The sequence below is a fragment of the Cherax quadricarinatus genome, chromosome 9 (genome assembly GCF_038502225.1).
Source record: "Cherax quadricarinatus isolate ZL_2023a chromosome 9, ASM3850222v1, whole genome shotgun sequence".
In the NCBI taxonomy this organism is placed as follows: Eukaryota; Metazoa; Arthropoda; class Malacostraca; order Decapoda; family Parastacidae; genus Cherax; species Cherax quadricarinatus.
In genome coordinates, this window is record NC_091300.1 from 8381310 (window position 1) to 8399367 (window position 18058).

At 40.9% G+C, this 18058-nt stretch overlaps 2 protein-coding genes across 6 annotated transcripts in view; both read left to right on the forward strand.

The window, feature by feature from the left end:
* LOC128686225 (uncharacterized) overlaps nt 1-8694 on the forward strand; it is an 82471-nt gene extending 73777 nt beyond the window's left edge. Inside the window, exon 18 of the mRNA XM_053773063.2 lies at nt 8578-8694. Coding sequence (XP_053629038.2) covers nt 8578-8592 — 15 coding nt within the window. The 3' untranslated portion in view covers nt 8593-8694. The remainder of the gene's footprint in view (nt 1-8577) is intronic.
* The window catches only part of LOC128686226 (putative mediator of RNA polymerase II transcription subunit 26), a 14625-nt gene continuing 5216 nt past the window's right edge, over nt 8650-18058 (forward strand). The window contains exons 1-2 of one of the 5 annotated variants that reach the window (XM_053773067.2): nt 8650-8790; nt 16482-17889. In XM_053773067.2, coding sequence (XP_053629042.1) covers nt 16515-17867 — 1353 coding nt within the window. In that variant the 5' untranslated portion in view covers nt 8650-8790; nt 16482-16514 and the 3' untranslated portion in view covers nt 17868-17889. Of the gene's footprint in view, nt 8791-12676; nt 12697-12740; nt 12933-16481; nt 17890-18058 lie in introns of those variants that run through there. The other 4 variants (XM_070083201.1, XM_053773065.2, XM_053773066.2 and 1 more) reach the window with 4 other exon arrangements.

Sequence of the window (18058 nt, forward strand, 5' to 3'; positions counted from 1 at the left end):
ATCCTTATCCGATCGCCGTGATGCCCATTGCCTTCGTTACTATGTACACTCTCATGATCTCCGCAATCCTTCCATTTATAGAATGGTCACTGATATTAGTAGACATTCTTTATTTGTTCGCTGCCCCTGTTTGCTCCGTCCCTTCTCTCTTTGCCTACATTCGCTCGTTTTCTCTTCAGTTACCACCTTTCTATGTTCATGTTGCATCTCACTTTTCCCTACCCCCCTGGGAAGTTCCAGCTGTTCGAGTCTGTTCTTTCTCACTTCCTTGCTCGAAAGCCCAACTGTCTACGGTAGCTTCCCGCTCTCTTTTTCTTGACCACTTCCACTCTCATTCTCATGCCAATGCAGTGTACACAGATGGCTCTAAAACTTCTGATGGCGTAGGATCCGGACAGTGTCGTAGGAGGGCATTTACTATCTTCGGCTAGTATTTTTACTGCTGAATTGTATGCCATTCTTGCAGCACTTATCCTTATTGCATCTATGCCTGTGTCATCGTTTGTGGTTGTCTCAGACTCCCTTAGTGCTTTACAGGCTATACAGAAATTTGATACACCTCACCCCTTAGTCCTCCGTATCCAACTTTGGCTACACCGCATCTCTACCAAGCATAAAGATATTGTTTTTTGTTGGGTCCCTGGTCATGTTGGCATACAGGGCAATGAACAGGCAGACACTGCTGCACGGTCAGCAGTACATGACCTTCCAGTTTCATATAGAGGTGTTCCATTTCCGGACTATTTTGCTGCAATAGCTACCCACCTTCACACCCGTGGGCAACAACGTTGGTCTACTCTACTCGGTAACAAACTTCATTCTATTAAACCGAGTATAGGTTACTGGCCATCTTCTTGTCACCAGCGTCGAGGTTGGGAGACTACTCTCTCCCATCTTCGCATCGGCCATACTTATCTTACTCATGGATATCTCACGGAGACGCGCCCTGCTCTTCTCTGTGAGAATTGTCAGGTTCCATTATCAGTCAACTACATTCTGTTGGACTGCCCACTTTATCAACGAGCACACAGAATTTACCTCCAACGTCGTCTTCGCTCCGCTGCTCTCTCTTTACCTTCCCTTCTCGCTGATGGACCTACCTTTCATCCGGACTCTCTCGTTGACTTTTTGACAACTGACTTACTTCACAAACTCTGATGATACCTTCAGCCCTTTCTACCTCAATCTCTTGCTACCCTCTACCCCCGCACTATCCCCTGCCCCGCTGTTTTCTGTAACCTACTGATCATCCCTTCCCCCTTCTGCCGCCCAATACCCTCGCTTCCTTCCCTACCCTGCAGCGCTGTATAGCCCTTGTGGCTTAGCACTTCTTTTTGATTATAATAATAATAATAATAATAATAATAATAATAGGGCAAGGAGGAATAACATCTTGTAGGAATGAGGAAGAGTCAGTTGTGAGTGTGGGGGAAGTTTGTGAGGCAGTGGGTAGAATGAAAGGGGGTAAGGGAGCTAGGATTGATGAGATAAAGATAGAAATGTTAAAAGCAGGTGGGGATGTAGTTTTGGAGTGGCTTGTGCTATTATTTAATAAATGTATGGAAGAGAGTAAGGTACCTAGGGAATGGCAGAGAGCATGCATAGTTTCTTCATATAAAGACAAAGGGGACAAAAGAGGATGCAAAAATTATAAGGGAATAAGTCTGTTGAGTGTACCTGGTAAAGTGTTTGGTAGAATTGTTACTGAAAAAGTTAAGTAAGATGGAGAGTACGATAGCAGATGAACAAGGAGGCTTTAGGAAAGGTAGGGGGTGTGTAGACCAAGTGTTTACAGTGAAACATACAGGTGAACAGTACTTAGATAAAGGTAAAGAGGTTTTTGTGGCATTTATGAATTTGGAAAAGGCATATGACAGGGTCGATAGAGAGGCAATGTAGATGTTGCAGGTGTATGGAATAGGAGGTAGGTTGCTGAAAGCAGTGAAGAGTTTTTACGAGGATAGTGAGGCTCAGGTTAGAGTACGTAGGAGAGAGGGAGATTATTTCCTGGTAAAAGTAGGCCTTAGACAAGGATTTGTGATGTCACTGTGGTTGTTCAATATATTTATAGATGGAGTCATAAGAGAAGTGAATGTGTGGGCGTTAGCAAGAGGTGTGGGGTTAAAAGATGAAGAATCTAACTCAAAGTTCTTTTGGGAGATTCTGAAGAGAAGTTGCAGAGGTTGGTGGATGAGTTTTGTAGGGTATGTAAAAGAAGAAAATTAAAAGTGAATATTGGAAAGAGTAAGGTGATGAGGATAACAAAAAATTAGGTGACGAAAGATTGGATATCAGATTGGAGGGATAGAGTATGGAGGAGGTGAATCTATTCAGATATTTTGTAGTGGACGTGTCAGCAGATGGGTCTATGAAGGATGAGGTGAATCATAGAATTGATGAGGGGAAAAAGGTGAGTGGTGCACTTAGGAGTCTGTGGAAGCAAAAAGGGAAATGTATGAGAGTATAGTTATACCAACACTCTCATATGGGTGTGAAGCATGGGTAGTGAATGTTGCAACGAGAAGGCTGGAGGCAATGGAGATATCATGTTTGAGGGCAATGTGTGGTGATAATATAAGATTTTCTTAGGATTTTTAACCCCAGAGGGTTAGCCATCCAGGATAACACTCTAACTTATTTCCATTGGAGTCCTTAATCTTGTCACCCAGGATGCGACCCACACCAGTCGACTAAAACCCAGTTACCTATTTGCTGCTAGGTGAACAGGACAACAGGTGTAAGGAAACGCATCGAAATGTTTCCACCTGCCGGGAATTGAACCCGGGCCCTCCATGTGTGAAGCGGGAGCTTTAGCCACCAGGTCACCACAGCTGTGAATATAATGCAGAGAATTCATAGTTTGGAAATTAGGAGGAGGTGCAGGATTACCAAAACTATTATCCAGAGGGCTGGGGAGGGGTTGTTGAGGTGGTTTGGACATGTAGAGAGAATGGAACAAAATAAAATGACTTCGAGAGTGTATAAAGCTATAATGGAGGGAAGGCAGGGTAGGGGTCGGCCTAGGAGAGGTGGGAGGGAGGGGGTAAAGGAGGTTTTGTGTGTGAAGACTTCCAGCAAGCATGTGTGAGCATATTTGATAGGAGAGAATGGAGATAAATGGCTTTTAGGACTGGACGTGCTGTTGGAGTGTGAGCAAGGTAACATTTATGAAGGGATTCAGGGCAACCGGCAGGCTGGACTTGAGTCCTGGAGATGGGAAGTATAGTGTCTGCACTCTGAAGGAGGATGTTAATGTTGCAGTTATATAACCGTAAGTGTAAGCTCTCTTTCAAGACAGTGATGGAGTGAATAATGATGAATATTTCTCTTTTTTTTTGGGCCACCCTGCCTGGGTGGGAAACAGCCAATGTTTTAATAATAATAATAATAATAAAATAATATTACAGTGGACCCCCGACATTCGATGGCATCGACATTCAATAAATCCGACATTCGATGCATTTTAACGCAAAAATTTTGCCTCAACATTCGATGGAAAACCTGACAATTCGATACAATTCGTACCTGGAGTTTACCTGGAGAGAGTTCCGGGGGTCAACGCCCCCGTGGCCCAGTCTGTGACCAGGCCTCCTGGTGGATCAGAGCCTGATCTACGAGATGTGTCCACGTGTGGCCTGAACTGCACCGTGTGTGCCAGTGTTTACAAGCCTGCCAGTGTGGGCACTTCTAAGGATACATTCGGTACATTCCATATTGTCCATATTATCACTGTTTTTGGTGCTTGTTTCTGCAAAATAAGTAACCATGGGACCCAAGAAAGCTTCTAGTGCCAACCCTTCGAGAAAAAAGGTGCTAATGACTATTGAAATGAAGAAAGAGATAATTGCAAAGTACGAAAGTGGAGTGCGTGTGTCAGAGTGCATGATGACTTGGTAAAGAAATTGCCTGCAACTAGTGGTGGTGTGAGTGAATTTAAGGCCAGCAAAGGTTGGTTTGAAAGATTTAAGAATCATAGTGGCATACACAGTGTGGTAAGGCATGGTGAGGCTGCCAGTTCAAGTCCTAATGGAAGGGGATTCCCCTTCTAAACACTAACACCATCCACACTCTCCCCTCCTCCCATCCCATCAATCATCACCAGATCTTTATTAAAGGTAAGTGTCAATTATTCTATTGTTATTGATCTATTGTTATTGTAATTATTCTATTGCATTAAACTTAATATTTCATGTGGTAATTTTTTTTTTTCATACTTTTGGGTGTCTTGCACGGATTAATTTGATTTCCATTATTTCTTATGGGGAAAATTAATTCGACTTTCGATATTTTAGACATTCGATAGCTCTCAGGAACGGATTAGTATCGAATGTCGAGGGTCCACTGTATTGTAGTACAGCCTCTTCTCGCTTAACCCTTTCAGGGTCCAAGGCCCAAATCTGGAGTCACGCACCAGTGTCCAAGAATTTTCAAAAAAAAAATTTGTTATTTTTACTTATGAAATCGTAGAGAATCTTTTTGTGAAGGTAATAAAACAAAAAGTACGAAATTTGGTGGAAAATTGACGAAATTATGCTCTCGCGAATTTTGATGTGTCAGCGATATTTACGAATCGGCGATTTTGCCGACTTTGACTCCCATTTTAGGCCAATTACATTATTCCAATCAACCAAATTCTTAGCTATTTCACTAGTATTACTTCTATTCTATCGATTGAGCACAAGAAATCGCCAAGTCAACTGTTTCAACTACAAAATAAAGTGATCGGAAATTGTTAATTTGGCCAATTTAACACAAAGTTCAAAATATTCCAATTTCAAAATAGGGTCCAGAATGAACAATGTAGGCATTCCTGGCACTAAACTACCATTTCCTCTGTTCATTAGTTATGTTTTGAGGCTTTACAAATAAATTCCATTTTGATTTTTTATTCACATAATGAATTTTTATTCACACCAAAAAATAGAAGATTTACTGTTATGCAATACTGTAATAATTGTATAAATATCATCACCATATTTGTGAATGTATATTAGACCCACCAGCTGGCGTGTATTAGAATTGTGAGGTCGTTTGTTTACTCTTGAATATCGGCAAAAATTTAACATTTCTGCTACTTTGAGCTCAGTTTCAAGCCATTTCCAGTGCTAAAACCAATCAAAATCATCTCTATTTCTGTAATATGTCTTCCATTCTATCAAATGAGACCAAGAAATCGCAAATACAACTATAAAAAACATACGAAAAAACACTGCAAAGTTGCTGTTTTAATCGAAAAATCATGATTTCATTTTTTTTCTCTCATTATACACAGTGTGCTGCAGGATCTGTTTTATGTGGTGCACACATACCACATAGATGTATTCTCTCATATCTAGGCCCAAATGTACCACTCACAGTTTATCAGAGTGAGCTGAGCTCATGGCGTAGATCTACGGTTTGGACCCTGAACATAAAGCCGTAGATCTACGGGACGGACCCTGAAAGGGTTAATGATGGAGCTCCGTTCCTAAGACCACGTCGGTCAACAAATTCATTGCTAAGCAAGGAGTATACTATAATGGTAATGGGTTTGTGTCAACCATCTTTGATATTGTTTTAATGTCACCCCTCCACCATTTATAACATTTTTAGTGTATTTTTGAACGTTTATACAGTAGTGAACAGGCTCTCCTCACTTAGCGACGTATTCATTTACCGATGACTTAGACTTACGACGGGCTCTCTGACCAGTATTCATACCTAAATACTGTAATGTATATTAGAGCTGATTTCCTCTATTCTGTTTATTACAATATACAGTAAACTACTGTATAAACGTTTAAAAACAGTATACCAAAAATGTTATAAATGGTGCAAAGGTGACATTAAAACAATATTAAAGGTGGTTGACACAAACCCACTACCATTATAGTATGCTCCTCGCTTAGCAACTAATTTGTTTACTGATGTGATCTTAAGAATGGAACTCTTTCATTAAGTGAGGAGAGGCTGTACTGTATATTGTAATAAACAGAATAGAGGAAATCAGTTCTAATGTACATTATTTAGGTACACATACTGGTCAGAGAGCCCATTGTAAGTCTGAGTCGTAGGTAAATGAGTATGTCGCTAAGTGAGGAAAAGCTGTATATATCCATGGGGAAGTGGAAAAGAATTCTTCCTCTGTAAGCTATGCATGTTGTAAGAGGTGACTAAAATGTTGGGAGCAAGGGGCTGGTAACCCCTTCTCCTATATAAATTACTAAATTTAAAAAGAAAAATTTTTCATTTTTCTAAATAGAAAAACTTTCGTTTTTCTTTTTAGGTCACCTTCCTTGCCTTGGTGGGATTCGGTCGGTATTGATTTTTTTTTTTTTTTAAGTAACTGCTAAACTTGTGTGTCATACAAGACTGCATTTTGATTTGTAAAGATAGGCGTAAGTAGAGTTAGGGTCAGTGCAAGTGCAAAATTAATGTCAAAGTTGGTGCAATGTATTAGTTTCTTTTATAATGCCAAAGAGTGAGTCTGTGTTGAATGTCAGGCTTCTGGTGAGGAGGTAAGAGTGTGAGTGCTTCAGGGCATTGAAGATATCAGAAGTAAATTGTGTGTGCTCATTGATGATTTATTAAGATATAGGGAATTGAGAGCTTGGCCTGGCAGTGTTTGCATAGAAGTGCTAGGTGTTTCTCCGTGTGGTATCTGTGTGTGAGTCATAATCATGCCAGTGTAGTTTCCCACACTTGAAATGATTGAAATATGACTAGAAATCCAACTGCAGTTTGACCAAAAACAATTTGTTGTGCTCTAACTCGAACTAACATTGTTGCCTGTGACTTTGTTATCGAGAGACTACTGAGAGAGGAATTACCTCTGGGAGATTGGTAGGTCATGAATAAGGGCTCTACTGGCTGCATCTGAATGTACTTTGCCGTGAACAACAATGTATCTATGGACCCAGCAAAAAAAAATACTTGTGCTTGCTAGAAATGTTATTGGGGAAGTATAATTTCTGGTAATCTGAAACAATAATAAAGAGGTGGACATGCAGTATTTCTAATGTATATGATGCAGTGAGTATTGCCTGTTTCTCTGTTGTGAAAATACTGTTTAGCTAGCAAATGTCCTTTACCTGGAAAAATAGTCACATACCCTACTCCGTGTGTGAATTTAGCACTGCTGATGTACTCTGCAGTAGCATAAGAATGTGATTTAAAGTTTTAAAGGGAGAGAGCACGAGTTCATAGCAGATATATATGACACATATTCGATTATGTAATGCAGATGAACAACCCTGAATACTGTATATGGATCTTCCCAAGATGGGAGAGATATTGCCAGAATTTGTATAGGAAGGTTGAAAGGCTGCAATAAATGAAGTTGATGGTTAAATGAATTATGGTAGGTAATCTTATTGACATCTGTGATTATTTTGTACTTAAAGATTGTGAAGGTCAGGGAAATGAGCAAAACAGCAAAGGTAGCAGTCAATGAGTACTGAAAAGAAAAGATGTACACACACAACCTGCACGTAAGAGACTGTAATTAGACAGAAAAACCTTTAGACAAACATAATCCTTAATGATGAATGTTTTAAAGTTTAAGAGTACCTGAGGAGGCTGAGAAATGTACTTGGGCTCCTCAATTAAGTTTATACAAGATCAGGGCTGAATGAAAGTGATTCCCAGGGGTGCTTTTTTTTATTCTTTATGGCACAACTAAGAACTACACACTAGTGTACCTCAAAATAATAGTAACAGTGAAGATAAATACAGTACGTATGAGTAACCCTGATGCATGTGCAAAATTTTCACCTATATTAAAAATGAATCTCCTACAAAAAACAATACTAAAAGCCATTTTCATGTTAAAAATAAATGCACAAGAACAAAAATTTATCCATAAAATAACATTTCCGTGGTATAAGAAATAAATTCATAAAAATAGCAGCACTTAGTTGTGATTATAATAATAATAATTTTTTTTTTCAACAAACCGGCCGTATCCCACCAAAGCAGGGTGGCCCAAAAAGAAAACCGAAAGTTTTTCTTTTTAAATTTAGTAATTTGTACAGGAGAAGGGGTTACTAGCCCCTTGCTCCTGGCATTTTAGTCGCCTCTTACAAGACGCATGGCTTGCAGAGGAAGAATTTTGTTCCACTTCCCCATGGAGATAAGAGGAAATAAACAAGAACAAGAAAGAAAATAATAGAAAACCCAGAGGGGTGTGTACATGTATGCTTGTACATGATGTGTAGTGTGACCTAAGTGTAAGTAGAAGTAGCAAGACGTACCTGAAATCTTGCATGTTTAAGAGGTAAAAAAAAGACACCAGCAATCCTACCATCATGTAAAACAATTACAGGTTTCTGTTTTACACTCACTTGGCAGGACAGTAGTACTGTACCTCCCTGGGCGGTTGCTGTCTACCAACCTACTACCTAGGAATAATAATAATTAATATAAATAAAATTTACTTTTCACACTCCATTCTTTACACTCTTTGAAACCATCATGTAGGAAGGCACTGGACAGTCCAAAATGACAATTCAGCCTGGCTATGGACCATGCCACAGGGGTGTTGATTCCTGGAACACCCTCCAGGTATATGCTGTTAAATTTCCTGTTTTTGACTTGCAGATTTCCATAAGTTAAACACAAGAGACAGAATGGAGCACATTTCTGATAACCATGGAGCTGGTTGTTGTTGGTTTGGTACTGGAGACGGCTCTGATGTCTGTGGGCCGGAACAGAAAGCTGACTTCATAGGGTTCCACAAGGTAGATGGCCACCGTGGACCATATGTGAGAGATAAAGGCAAGCACTGTGTACCTCACTGAAGGAAATTCCAAGGTATGGGCGAGGGGTTATTTTGAACTGCTCTACCCCTCAAGGAAGGTTCCTTGATGTTGGTGAGGGGCTCTTGATTTAGGGAATTGGATCTGTGCTCCAGTTCCCCTGAATGTCTTCCACATCCCCCCCCCCCAGATGCTGTATAATCCTCCGGGTTTAGCGCTTCTCCCTTGATTATAATAATAATAATGAACTGCTCTAGGCACTCTGGAGGATTCCACACTTGTGGGACTAAAAATGTTATTCAGAAAATTGGTATGAAAACCCATGTATTGAAGTGGTCTCAGAACCTTCAGACTCCACTAGCCTTTGTGAATTTTATACTTCCATTTTCTGAACCAGGGAGAGGAGGTTACTGAACCTAGCCTGCAGGACTGGCTTAGTTTAAGTTCCTTCTGAGGGATAGGCTTAGTAAGTTCCTCTTGAGGAATCAGCTTACTGAGAAGAGAACGCGTAACACTTACAGTAAGTTTTTCCTGAGGAACAAGCATAGTGATTTTCACCTGAATCACAAGCTTAGTCTGTACAGCCTGAGTGACGAGTGAGCTCCACCTGACGAGACTTATCACTTAACTGGGTCTCAGAAGACTCATTACTTAAGAACTGAATCTGAAAGCACTCATCACTCTCCAACTGGGTCTCAGAAGACTCATTGCTCAATGACTGGATCTCTGGTAACTCTTCCCTCATTACCCAGGTCATGGAACGCTCAGCAGTGACGAACAGGACCTCGGAACACTAAGTATTGGGAGGTTCATCGCTCCTCAGCGGGGTCCTGAGGGGGTTTGTTGCTCCCCAGCTGGGTCCTGAGTGCTTCTCTGCTCACCAGCTGGGTCCTGAGTGCTTCTCTGCTCACCAGCTGGGTCCTGAGTGCTTCTCTGCTCACCAGCTGGGTCCTGAGTGCTTCTCTGCTCACCAGCTGGGTTCTGAGTGCTTCTCTGCTCACCAGCTGGGTCCTGAGTGCTTCTCTGCTCACCAGCTGGGTCCTGAGTGCTTCTCTGCTCACCAGCTGAGTCCTGAGTGCTTCTCTGCTCACCAGCTGGGTCCTGAGTGCTTCTCTGCTCACCAGCTGGGTCCTGAGTGCTTCTCTGCTCACCAGCTGGGTCCTGTGAGCTTTGGTCACCAGCTAGGTTTTGGGGGCTTTGCTCACCAGCAGGGTCCTGGGGGTTTCTTTGCTCCCCAGCAGGGTCCTAAGGGCTTTTTCACTTGCCAGCTGGGTCATGAGGGCTTCTTCACTCGTCCACTAGGTCCTGGGGGCTTCTCCAGTCACCATTTGGGTCCTGGGGGCTTCTCCAGTCGCCAGTTGGGTCCTCGGGGCTTCTTTGCTTGTCAGCTGGGTTCTGGGGGTTTCTTTGCTTGCCAGCTGGGTTCTGGGGGCTTCTTTGCTTGCCAGCTGGGTCCTGGGAGCTTCTTCACTCCCAGTTGGGTCCTGGGGGCTTCTAAGCTCCCCAGCTGGGTTCTGGAGTTCTTCACAGCTGGGTCCTGGGGGCTTCTAAGCTCCCCAGCTGGGTCCTGTAGGCTTCTTTGCTCACCAGCTGGGTCCTGGGGGCTTCTAAGCTCCCCAGCTGGATTTTGGGGTTTCTTCACTCCACAGCTGGGTCCTGGGGGCTTCTAAGCTCCCCAGCTGGGTCCTGTGGGCTTCTTCGCTTGCCAGCTGGGTCCTGGGGTCTTCCTCGCTCCCCAGCTGGGTCCTGGGCGCTTCTTCACTCATCAGTTGGGATCTGCGGTTTCTTCGCTCCCCAGCTGGGTTTTGGGGGCTTTGCTCCCCAGCTGGGTTTTGGGGGCTTCGCTTGCCAGCTGGGTTTTGGGGGCTTCTTCGCTTGCCAGCTGGGTCCTTGGGGCTTCTTTGCTCCCCAGCTGGGTTTTGGGGGCTTTGCTCCCCAGCTGGGTTTTGGGGGCTTTGCTCCCCAGCTGGGTTTTGGGGGCTTTACTCCCCAGCTGGGTTTTGGGTGCTTTTCTACCCAGCTGGGTCCTGGGGGCTTCTTTGCTCCCCAGCTGGGTCCTGGGGGCTTCTTTGCTCCCCAGCTGGGTCCTGGGGGCTTCTTTGCTCCCCAGCTGGGTCCTGGGGGCTTCTTTGCTCCCCAGCTGGGTCCTGGGGGCTTCTTTGCTCCCCAGCTGGGTCCTGGGGGCTTCTTTGCTCCCCCAGCTAGGGGTCCCCCTTTCTTTTCTCCCCAGCTGGGACTGAGGGCTACACTTCTTTAACCTCCCCGATTGATTTGTAGGGTTACAGTCACCTCTCCCCAAATTTCCTTTTTTGACCATAATTTTTAAAGGGGTGGACCGGTAAGCCACTGAGGCCTCGCAGATACAAAAGCTCCAAAGGCGGGTCAAATCTTAACCTCGTCGATTGTTTTTCCTACGAGGTTACCTAACCTAACCTAACCAAATTTCCATCTGGCGTTTCCCCCTGCGTCTGTTGGCTCTTTTATCACTCGTAAATTAATTTTAAACCAGCAGCAACACAATTTACACTTATTTACATTATAGAAACTTATGCGTTATAAATTTAGGAAAATTTAAGTCAAATTTCCTACACTAATAATATCTTCATTTCTACATGTACAAGGTATACAGTCCTAGCTGACATCAATGACATACTACTACATAGAAAGTTCCTTGGTATGCAGAGCATTTCGGGCAAATTAGATCAGTTCTGTCCCAGGATGCGACCCACACCAGTCGACTAACACCCAGGTACCCATTATTATTGATGGACGCGCTGTATAGCCCTTGTGGCTTAGCGCTTCTTTTTGATTATAATAATAATATTGATGGACGAACAGGAGCAGTAAGTGTACGGAAACACGCCCAATGTTTTAACCCTCGTCGGGAATCGAACCCGGACTCCTCACCGTGTGAAGCGAGAGCTTTTGCTATCAGGCCAAGAGCCACTGTGATAGATGACTTCTGCGTCAACCTTCGTCGGGTGTGGATGTCTCTATCTCGCCTGAGTATCGGTGATAAATCTTCCCTGTTCTCTCTTGGACGTTTGTTCTCATTCACTTTGCCCGACGGGCACTGTACAGGAGCAACTGGTCATCAGCTTTCTTGGTGATTGCTCAACTATATATTTTTTTCAATTCCATCGTTTTAAATTGTGCTAAATTGTAATACTTCATATTGTAAATTGTGATTAGTGATGGCTCAAGTATTTAATTATTCATTACTTCAAACTTAAAATTCTTTCAATTTCATTATTTTAAATTGTGCTAAATTGTAATAATATATTTTCAATACTATATCAAAACTAATTACTCTCTACCGAACTTACTAAAGCCATTGAGCGTGAACCAGCTGAATATTCATTATTTATTAATTATAATCTGCTGTATAATCCTACGGGTTTAGCGCTTCCCTCTTGATTATAATAATAATATTAATTATAATCAAGGGGAAGCGCTAAACCCGGAGGATTATACAGCGCCTAGGGGGGGGGATGTGGAAGGCATTCAGGCTTAATTCGGGGAACTGGAGCACAGATCCAATTCCCTAAATCAAGAGCCCCTCACCAACATCAATGAACATTCCTTGAGGGGAGCTGAATATTCAATTTTCTTGTATTCGCTGTAACTCACCTAATTATCATATGTAAAATTACAGCACTTATTGCCCGAAATGCTCTGCATATAAAGGGGCTTTTAGTATGTTCACCAAATTGTTACACTCCTTTTTTACAAACATGTATCATGCTAAAATAAACTTGCTATTGTTATTGTTAATTTTAACCAGCTCCATTTTTTCCGGTCTCTGGTGGGAAACCGGTTACTGAACTCAGGTCGGGGTGTGGGCGTCCCGCTCTGCTGGGGCGTGGCAAAGGGTGTCCACAGGATCTAATTGGAAACTTCAAGTTTCTATCTCTATTTACAAAGGAACTCTTGTTCCTTTTCTTTCATCGCTGAACTTTGGGTAATAAATCTTCCTAGTGCCATCAAGAAGTCGGGCTCGATACGGCTAGTGCTGTCAGTGGCCCTTATAAACCCAACAACAACAACCTGGGGAAAATTAGACACACGTGTAGTATCTGGGTATCTTTATTGTAGACGTTTCGCCATCCAGTGGCTTTATCAATACGAATTCAAGGACATAATTGGAAGACAAGAACTGTATACAAAAGATGAGGCAATCAGTCCCTCAGGCTTGGAGTTGGTCTATGACATTCCCCGTGTTCGACTAAACCTTTACAAAAATTCAATGTATTTCAAAGGAGCTAAAATCTGGAACACCCTACCTGAAAACTCTAGAACTGCAGACACATTCATCACTTTCAAAACTACAGTTAGAAAACATCTTATCTCCCTGATCTACCCTGACAACTAACTACATGATAACCACCTGGTGGTTCAAAATTACACTCACTCACCTACTGACTATAAACCCAGAAATACTAATCTTAATCTTAAAATAATAAATCCTAACTAGTCATAAGTTTGCCTATGATACTCCAATATAGACACCTTGTAGTGTGCCAAAACAAAAGCATTCACATTGCTAAACTCACAAATTATGATGTAGTCACTTAGCCTTAATACCATAATCTGTAAGGATTTAATGTTAAGAATTAATCTAAGTCTGCTCGAAATGCCTAGCCATGCTAGGTGTCCTAGTGGCCCCCTCTGTAATTAGTATTATATAACATGTAAACCACACAATACCCATAACCTTGTAACCCTTATAGAGAATAAACTTGAATTGAATTGAATTGAATTGAATTCTGGAGCACAACAACAACTTGTCCACTTACATGTAATTTTGGACTCGGAGTCCTGTATGTAGACATTTATTGCAGCAGGTCATGCATAAATATGTAGTTTTGTGTAAAAAAAATATTTGCAATTTTAACCTGCCCGATGGACTTGAATGGAAGTATAACTCACTGTCTTGGTTTATTGGGATTAATAGCCTTTCGAGGTAATCTAAAAAATAGTCTTTTTTGTAGTGCATGATGCTGTTGAGTAGCACTTGACCCAAGAAATTGGATTTGCCCTTTCTTTGGGCGGTAAGATAAGATTTTGTTTGAATTTTTAACCCTGGAGAGTTAGCCACCCTGGATAACCCAAGAAAGTCAGTGCATCGTCGGGGACTGTCTGTCTTATGTCCACTGTGGTAATTCAGTCTTGTCCCCCAGTCGACTAACACCCAGGTGAACAGGGACAGCCGGAGATTGAACCACGGACACTCTGTGTGTGAGGCAAGAGCGTTGTTTACCAGGCCACGGGACCTAATGTTCCCCTCATGGGGGGGTGAGGGGTTCTTGATCTGAGGAATTAGACCATTATTTTAATTCCTTGAATCAAGCCTGAATGTCTTACATTTCCTCAGGTGCTCCCTCATAAATGTAATAATATATGACAAATATGAGTTTAGGCTTCCCCATGAATGTAATAATATTTATGACCCCTATAGATTTATGGCTCCCTCATGAATGTAATGATAATGTATGACCCCCATGGGTTTAGCATTCCCTCCATGAATGTAACAGTAATAATAATTCAATGGAGACAACTTGATTGCCTACCATAACCGTAATTAAGCACTGTATGACCCATATGGGCTTAGTGCTCCCTCCACCAAGAATGTAATAATAATGGAAATTGCAAAACAGGTGGGGTTCAAGCCCCACTCATTCTGTAATTTGTTTGAAATTGTGATATTATGATTTAGTGAGTTATAACATGACCACAACACAAGACACAGAACTCTTTTTGATATACTTCGTGTCCATATCACACCGTGTAAAACTCTATGCACATAAAGGGCCCCAAAATATGGAATTCATTACCAGAAGATATTAAAGTAACCCAGTCTGAAAATCAATTTAAGACTTCTCAAAAGCCACTTAATCACCCAGGACTAAATGATAAATACTCAGTACACACTTACTCACCTATGTACTCCCACATCATAACTGAAACAATCACATTGAACCTTTTATCCATTGTTGACAGGAATATAATTGAATCATTGTTTTTCACAAAAGCATTTTAGAATATAAATATATCTTTGTATTATACAAATTTTGATTCATTCATAATTAATATTCTACTGTACAACTATGAAATAATTACTTTCCTACTGTACAACTATGAAATAATTACTTTCCTACTGTACAACTATGAAATAATTACTTTCCTACTGTACAACTATGAAATAATTACTTTCCTACTGTACAACTATGATATACTGCTCCTTAGTATTAAGTAGAATGTAAGCCATAATGTTAAGTTGGCCCATAATGCCTAGGCATAATAGAGGCTCTCTTTGCATTGCATCCCACTATTGTATATACACAATCTCAAAAGACAAAGACATTAAATAAATAAATAAATAATAATGCTCTTCGTAATTCGAGATCAAAATAAAATGTTAGTTATTTCATGTTAGGTTAACTTAACAGAGCTTAACCTATATTTAAAAATTTTCACAGTACCAAAATTATTTATCAAAAGATCATTTTTAACCTGTTAATGTTAAGTCTTTCTGGATTAATCAACTTTTAAGTATCATTAACATGTTAAACATCATGTCATACTCAAGCTTTAAAAAATAACATACTGTACAGTAGGATGCATGATATACTGTGCTCATTATGACTGAAAAATTTAATGTTACTGGCTCCTAACTATTGCCACTTAAACCAAGTAACTTTTATTCATTTGAGTGGAACTCAGTTTTAAAGGTGTAAACTGTTTTAGGGCAATTGAAATACCTTCAGGTTAAATAATAATGATTATAATAATTACATTATTTATATTGGTTTGCTTGCTTACAACTCAATTTTTATTGTTACAGCATTATGCATCATATTCACAAAAAAGTACGAAATCCAAATGAGAATCACTATTTACTATTTAGCCAGGACCTTTTTTTTTTTTTTTGCATTATGCTTTACTTATACAGTGGACCCCCGCATAACGATCACCTCCGAATGCGACCAATTATGTAAGTGTATTTATGTAAGTGCGTTTGTACGTGTATGTTTGGGGGTCTGAAATGGACTAATCTACTTCACAATATTCCTTATGGGAACAAATTCGGTCAGTACTGGCACCTGAACATACTTCTGGAGTGAAAAAATATCGTTAACCGGGGGTCCACTGTATTGTTAATGGCTAATTGTAAGTGGAGCTTTATTGGGTTATGAGGGATAAATCAGTTCAATATATCAAGTTAATACTGGGTGCAGTTAATTATGCTATACAATGCTACTTTTAAATTAACATTGTACAAGTGTATTCTTAGAAATTGCAGCTTTACACATCTTTTTTTAAATATGGTATAGGAGGGCCCCATTTGTACAGCATGCTAGGTTCCGAGCTACTGCTGTAAAGCAAAAATCACTGTAAAGTGAATCATAGCCTTTTTTCACTTCATTTGCATATAACATGTTTACACTATCATATATTAAGTGAGCAATAGAGCTAGGCCTAAAAAATGCTTATACAATGCACACATTACTTACCTTAAAGTATTTTTGTTCTCATCTTAAAGTGACTGGTTCATATATTAATTGTAGGAAATCTGAATAAATGAAGAATGGGTATAATTGAAAATCGCTGTATTAGTGAAATGCTGTAAAGCGAAGTGCTGTAAAACGGGTCCTGCCTGTATATAACTAAAACAAAATTTGTAGTATTCTGCATTACTCATGGTTTATTTTCATTGGAATTAATTAGTATTGGTTTTGTTTACAGAAACAGTGACTAATTTTAATCAAGCTGGTGAAGATGGCAGAGTTTATTGGAGCTGGAGGAGTCACACAGGAGAGTGACCCTACACTAGAACTCTCATCACATAAACAAAATCAAGCAGACTTGGAGCACCGTCATAAGTATCCACTAGTACACCACCAATTACCAGAAGAGCACCATCAACAATTTATAGAACCCCACCTGCTGCTAGAACAAAACCATCAGTCACTAGAACATCATCATCCACTAGAAGAGTGCCAACAGCAACCAAAAGAGCACCACCAGGCACTAGAACAGCACAACCAGCCACTAGAACAGCATCATCAACCTCATGACGAACACTCTGCACCAGATCAAAACCAGCCACAAGACAATCATCACCACCCACCAAAAGAATACCACCAGTCACCAGAAAAGCACCAACCATCAGAAGAGCACCACCAACCACCAGAAGATAACCACCAGGCACCCAAAGAGCATCACCAGTCACCAGAAAAATGCCACCATTCACCAGAAGAGCATCACCAGTTACTAAAACAGCCCCAACCACAAGAACTCTCACAACCACAAGAAATGCAAAACCACCAACCATCAAATCAGGAAGATCAACCACCAAAACATCACCAGCTATTACAGCAGCACCAGCACCAAACACATGACCAAACCAAACATATGCACAAACACCACCAAACACATTCACTGCAGCATCATTTAATTTCACATACACCAGTGGAGCAACAACTGAAACCAGAACAACAGCAGTCCCAAATACCAAAACAGGTGCTGTTACTAGAAGTCCTGGAATACAAGGAGTCACCCAAACAACAATGCACAGAACAGCAGGAGCACACAGAAAAACAGAATCAAGCAGCCAAGAAGCAGAGGTGCGAGTTGCAGAAACAGTTATCAAAGATAAATGAAGGTTCTCAACAGTCAAATATGCAGCAGAACAAAACTGAAGAACAGACAAATAAGCAACCATTGAAACAGAATGTGCAACAAATTAAAAAGCACAAAAAGAACTTAGTTGGTGAGAACCTGGAACGTATCAACTACCTTGTTCAGGTATCACAGGCAGTGGCCACAATGGAGATCAGAGCCTCCAAGCCATCCCATGTTTCTGGTAACCACATAATTGCATCACAAACAGGTGCATTGGCAGCAGCCATTGGTCGGCGATGTGTTATGCGACTGTCACCAGCACTCAAGCGAACTTTATGTAAAGGGTGTGGAATAGCGTTAGTGTATGGTGTAAATGCTAAAGTTCGTCTTAGATCACAACGACAAAAGCACCTAGTGGTTACATGTCTTACATGCCATACTATTAAGAGATTTGTCAGCAATCCCAAATATAAACTTTGGTGTGAACAGGAAGAGGCCATCATATAAACAATAATATGCAAGTCATTCTGTAAGTATTTGCATCATTTTTCTTATATATTCTGCATCCTTAATTTTGTAAATGGACTTATGGTATTTGGAGCATCAGGCTGTCCTCATTCTTATATTCAGTAATGGTGGTGGAGGAATTTCAAGTTCTAGGTATGAAACCATGTATCTTTACATGAAAAGTACATAAT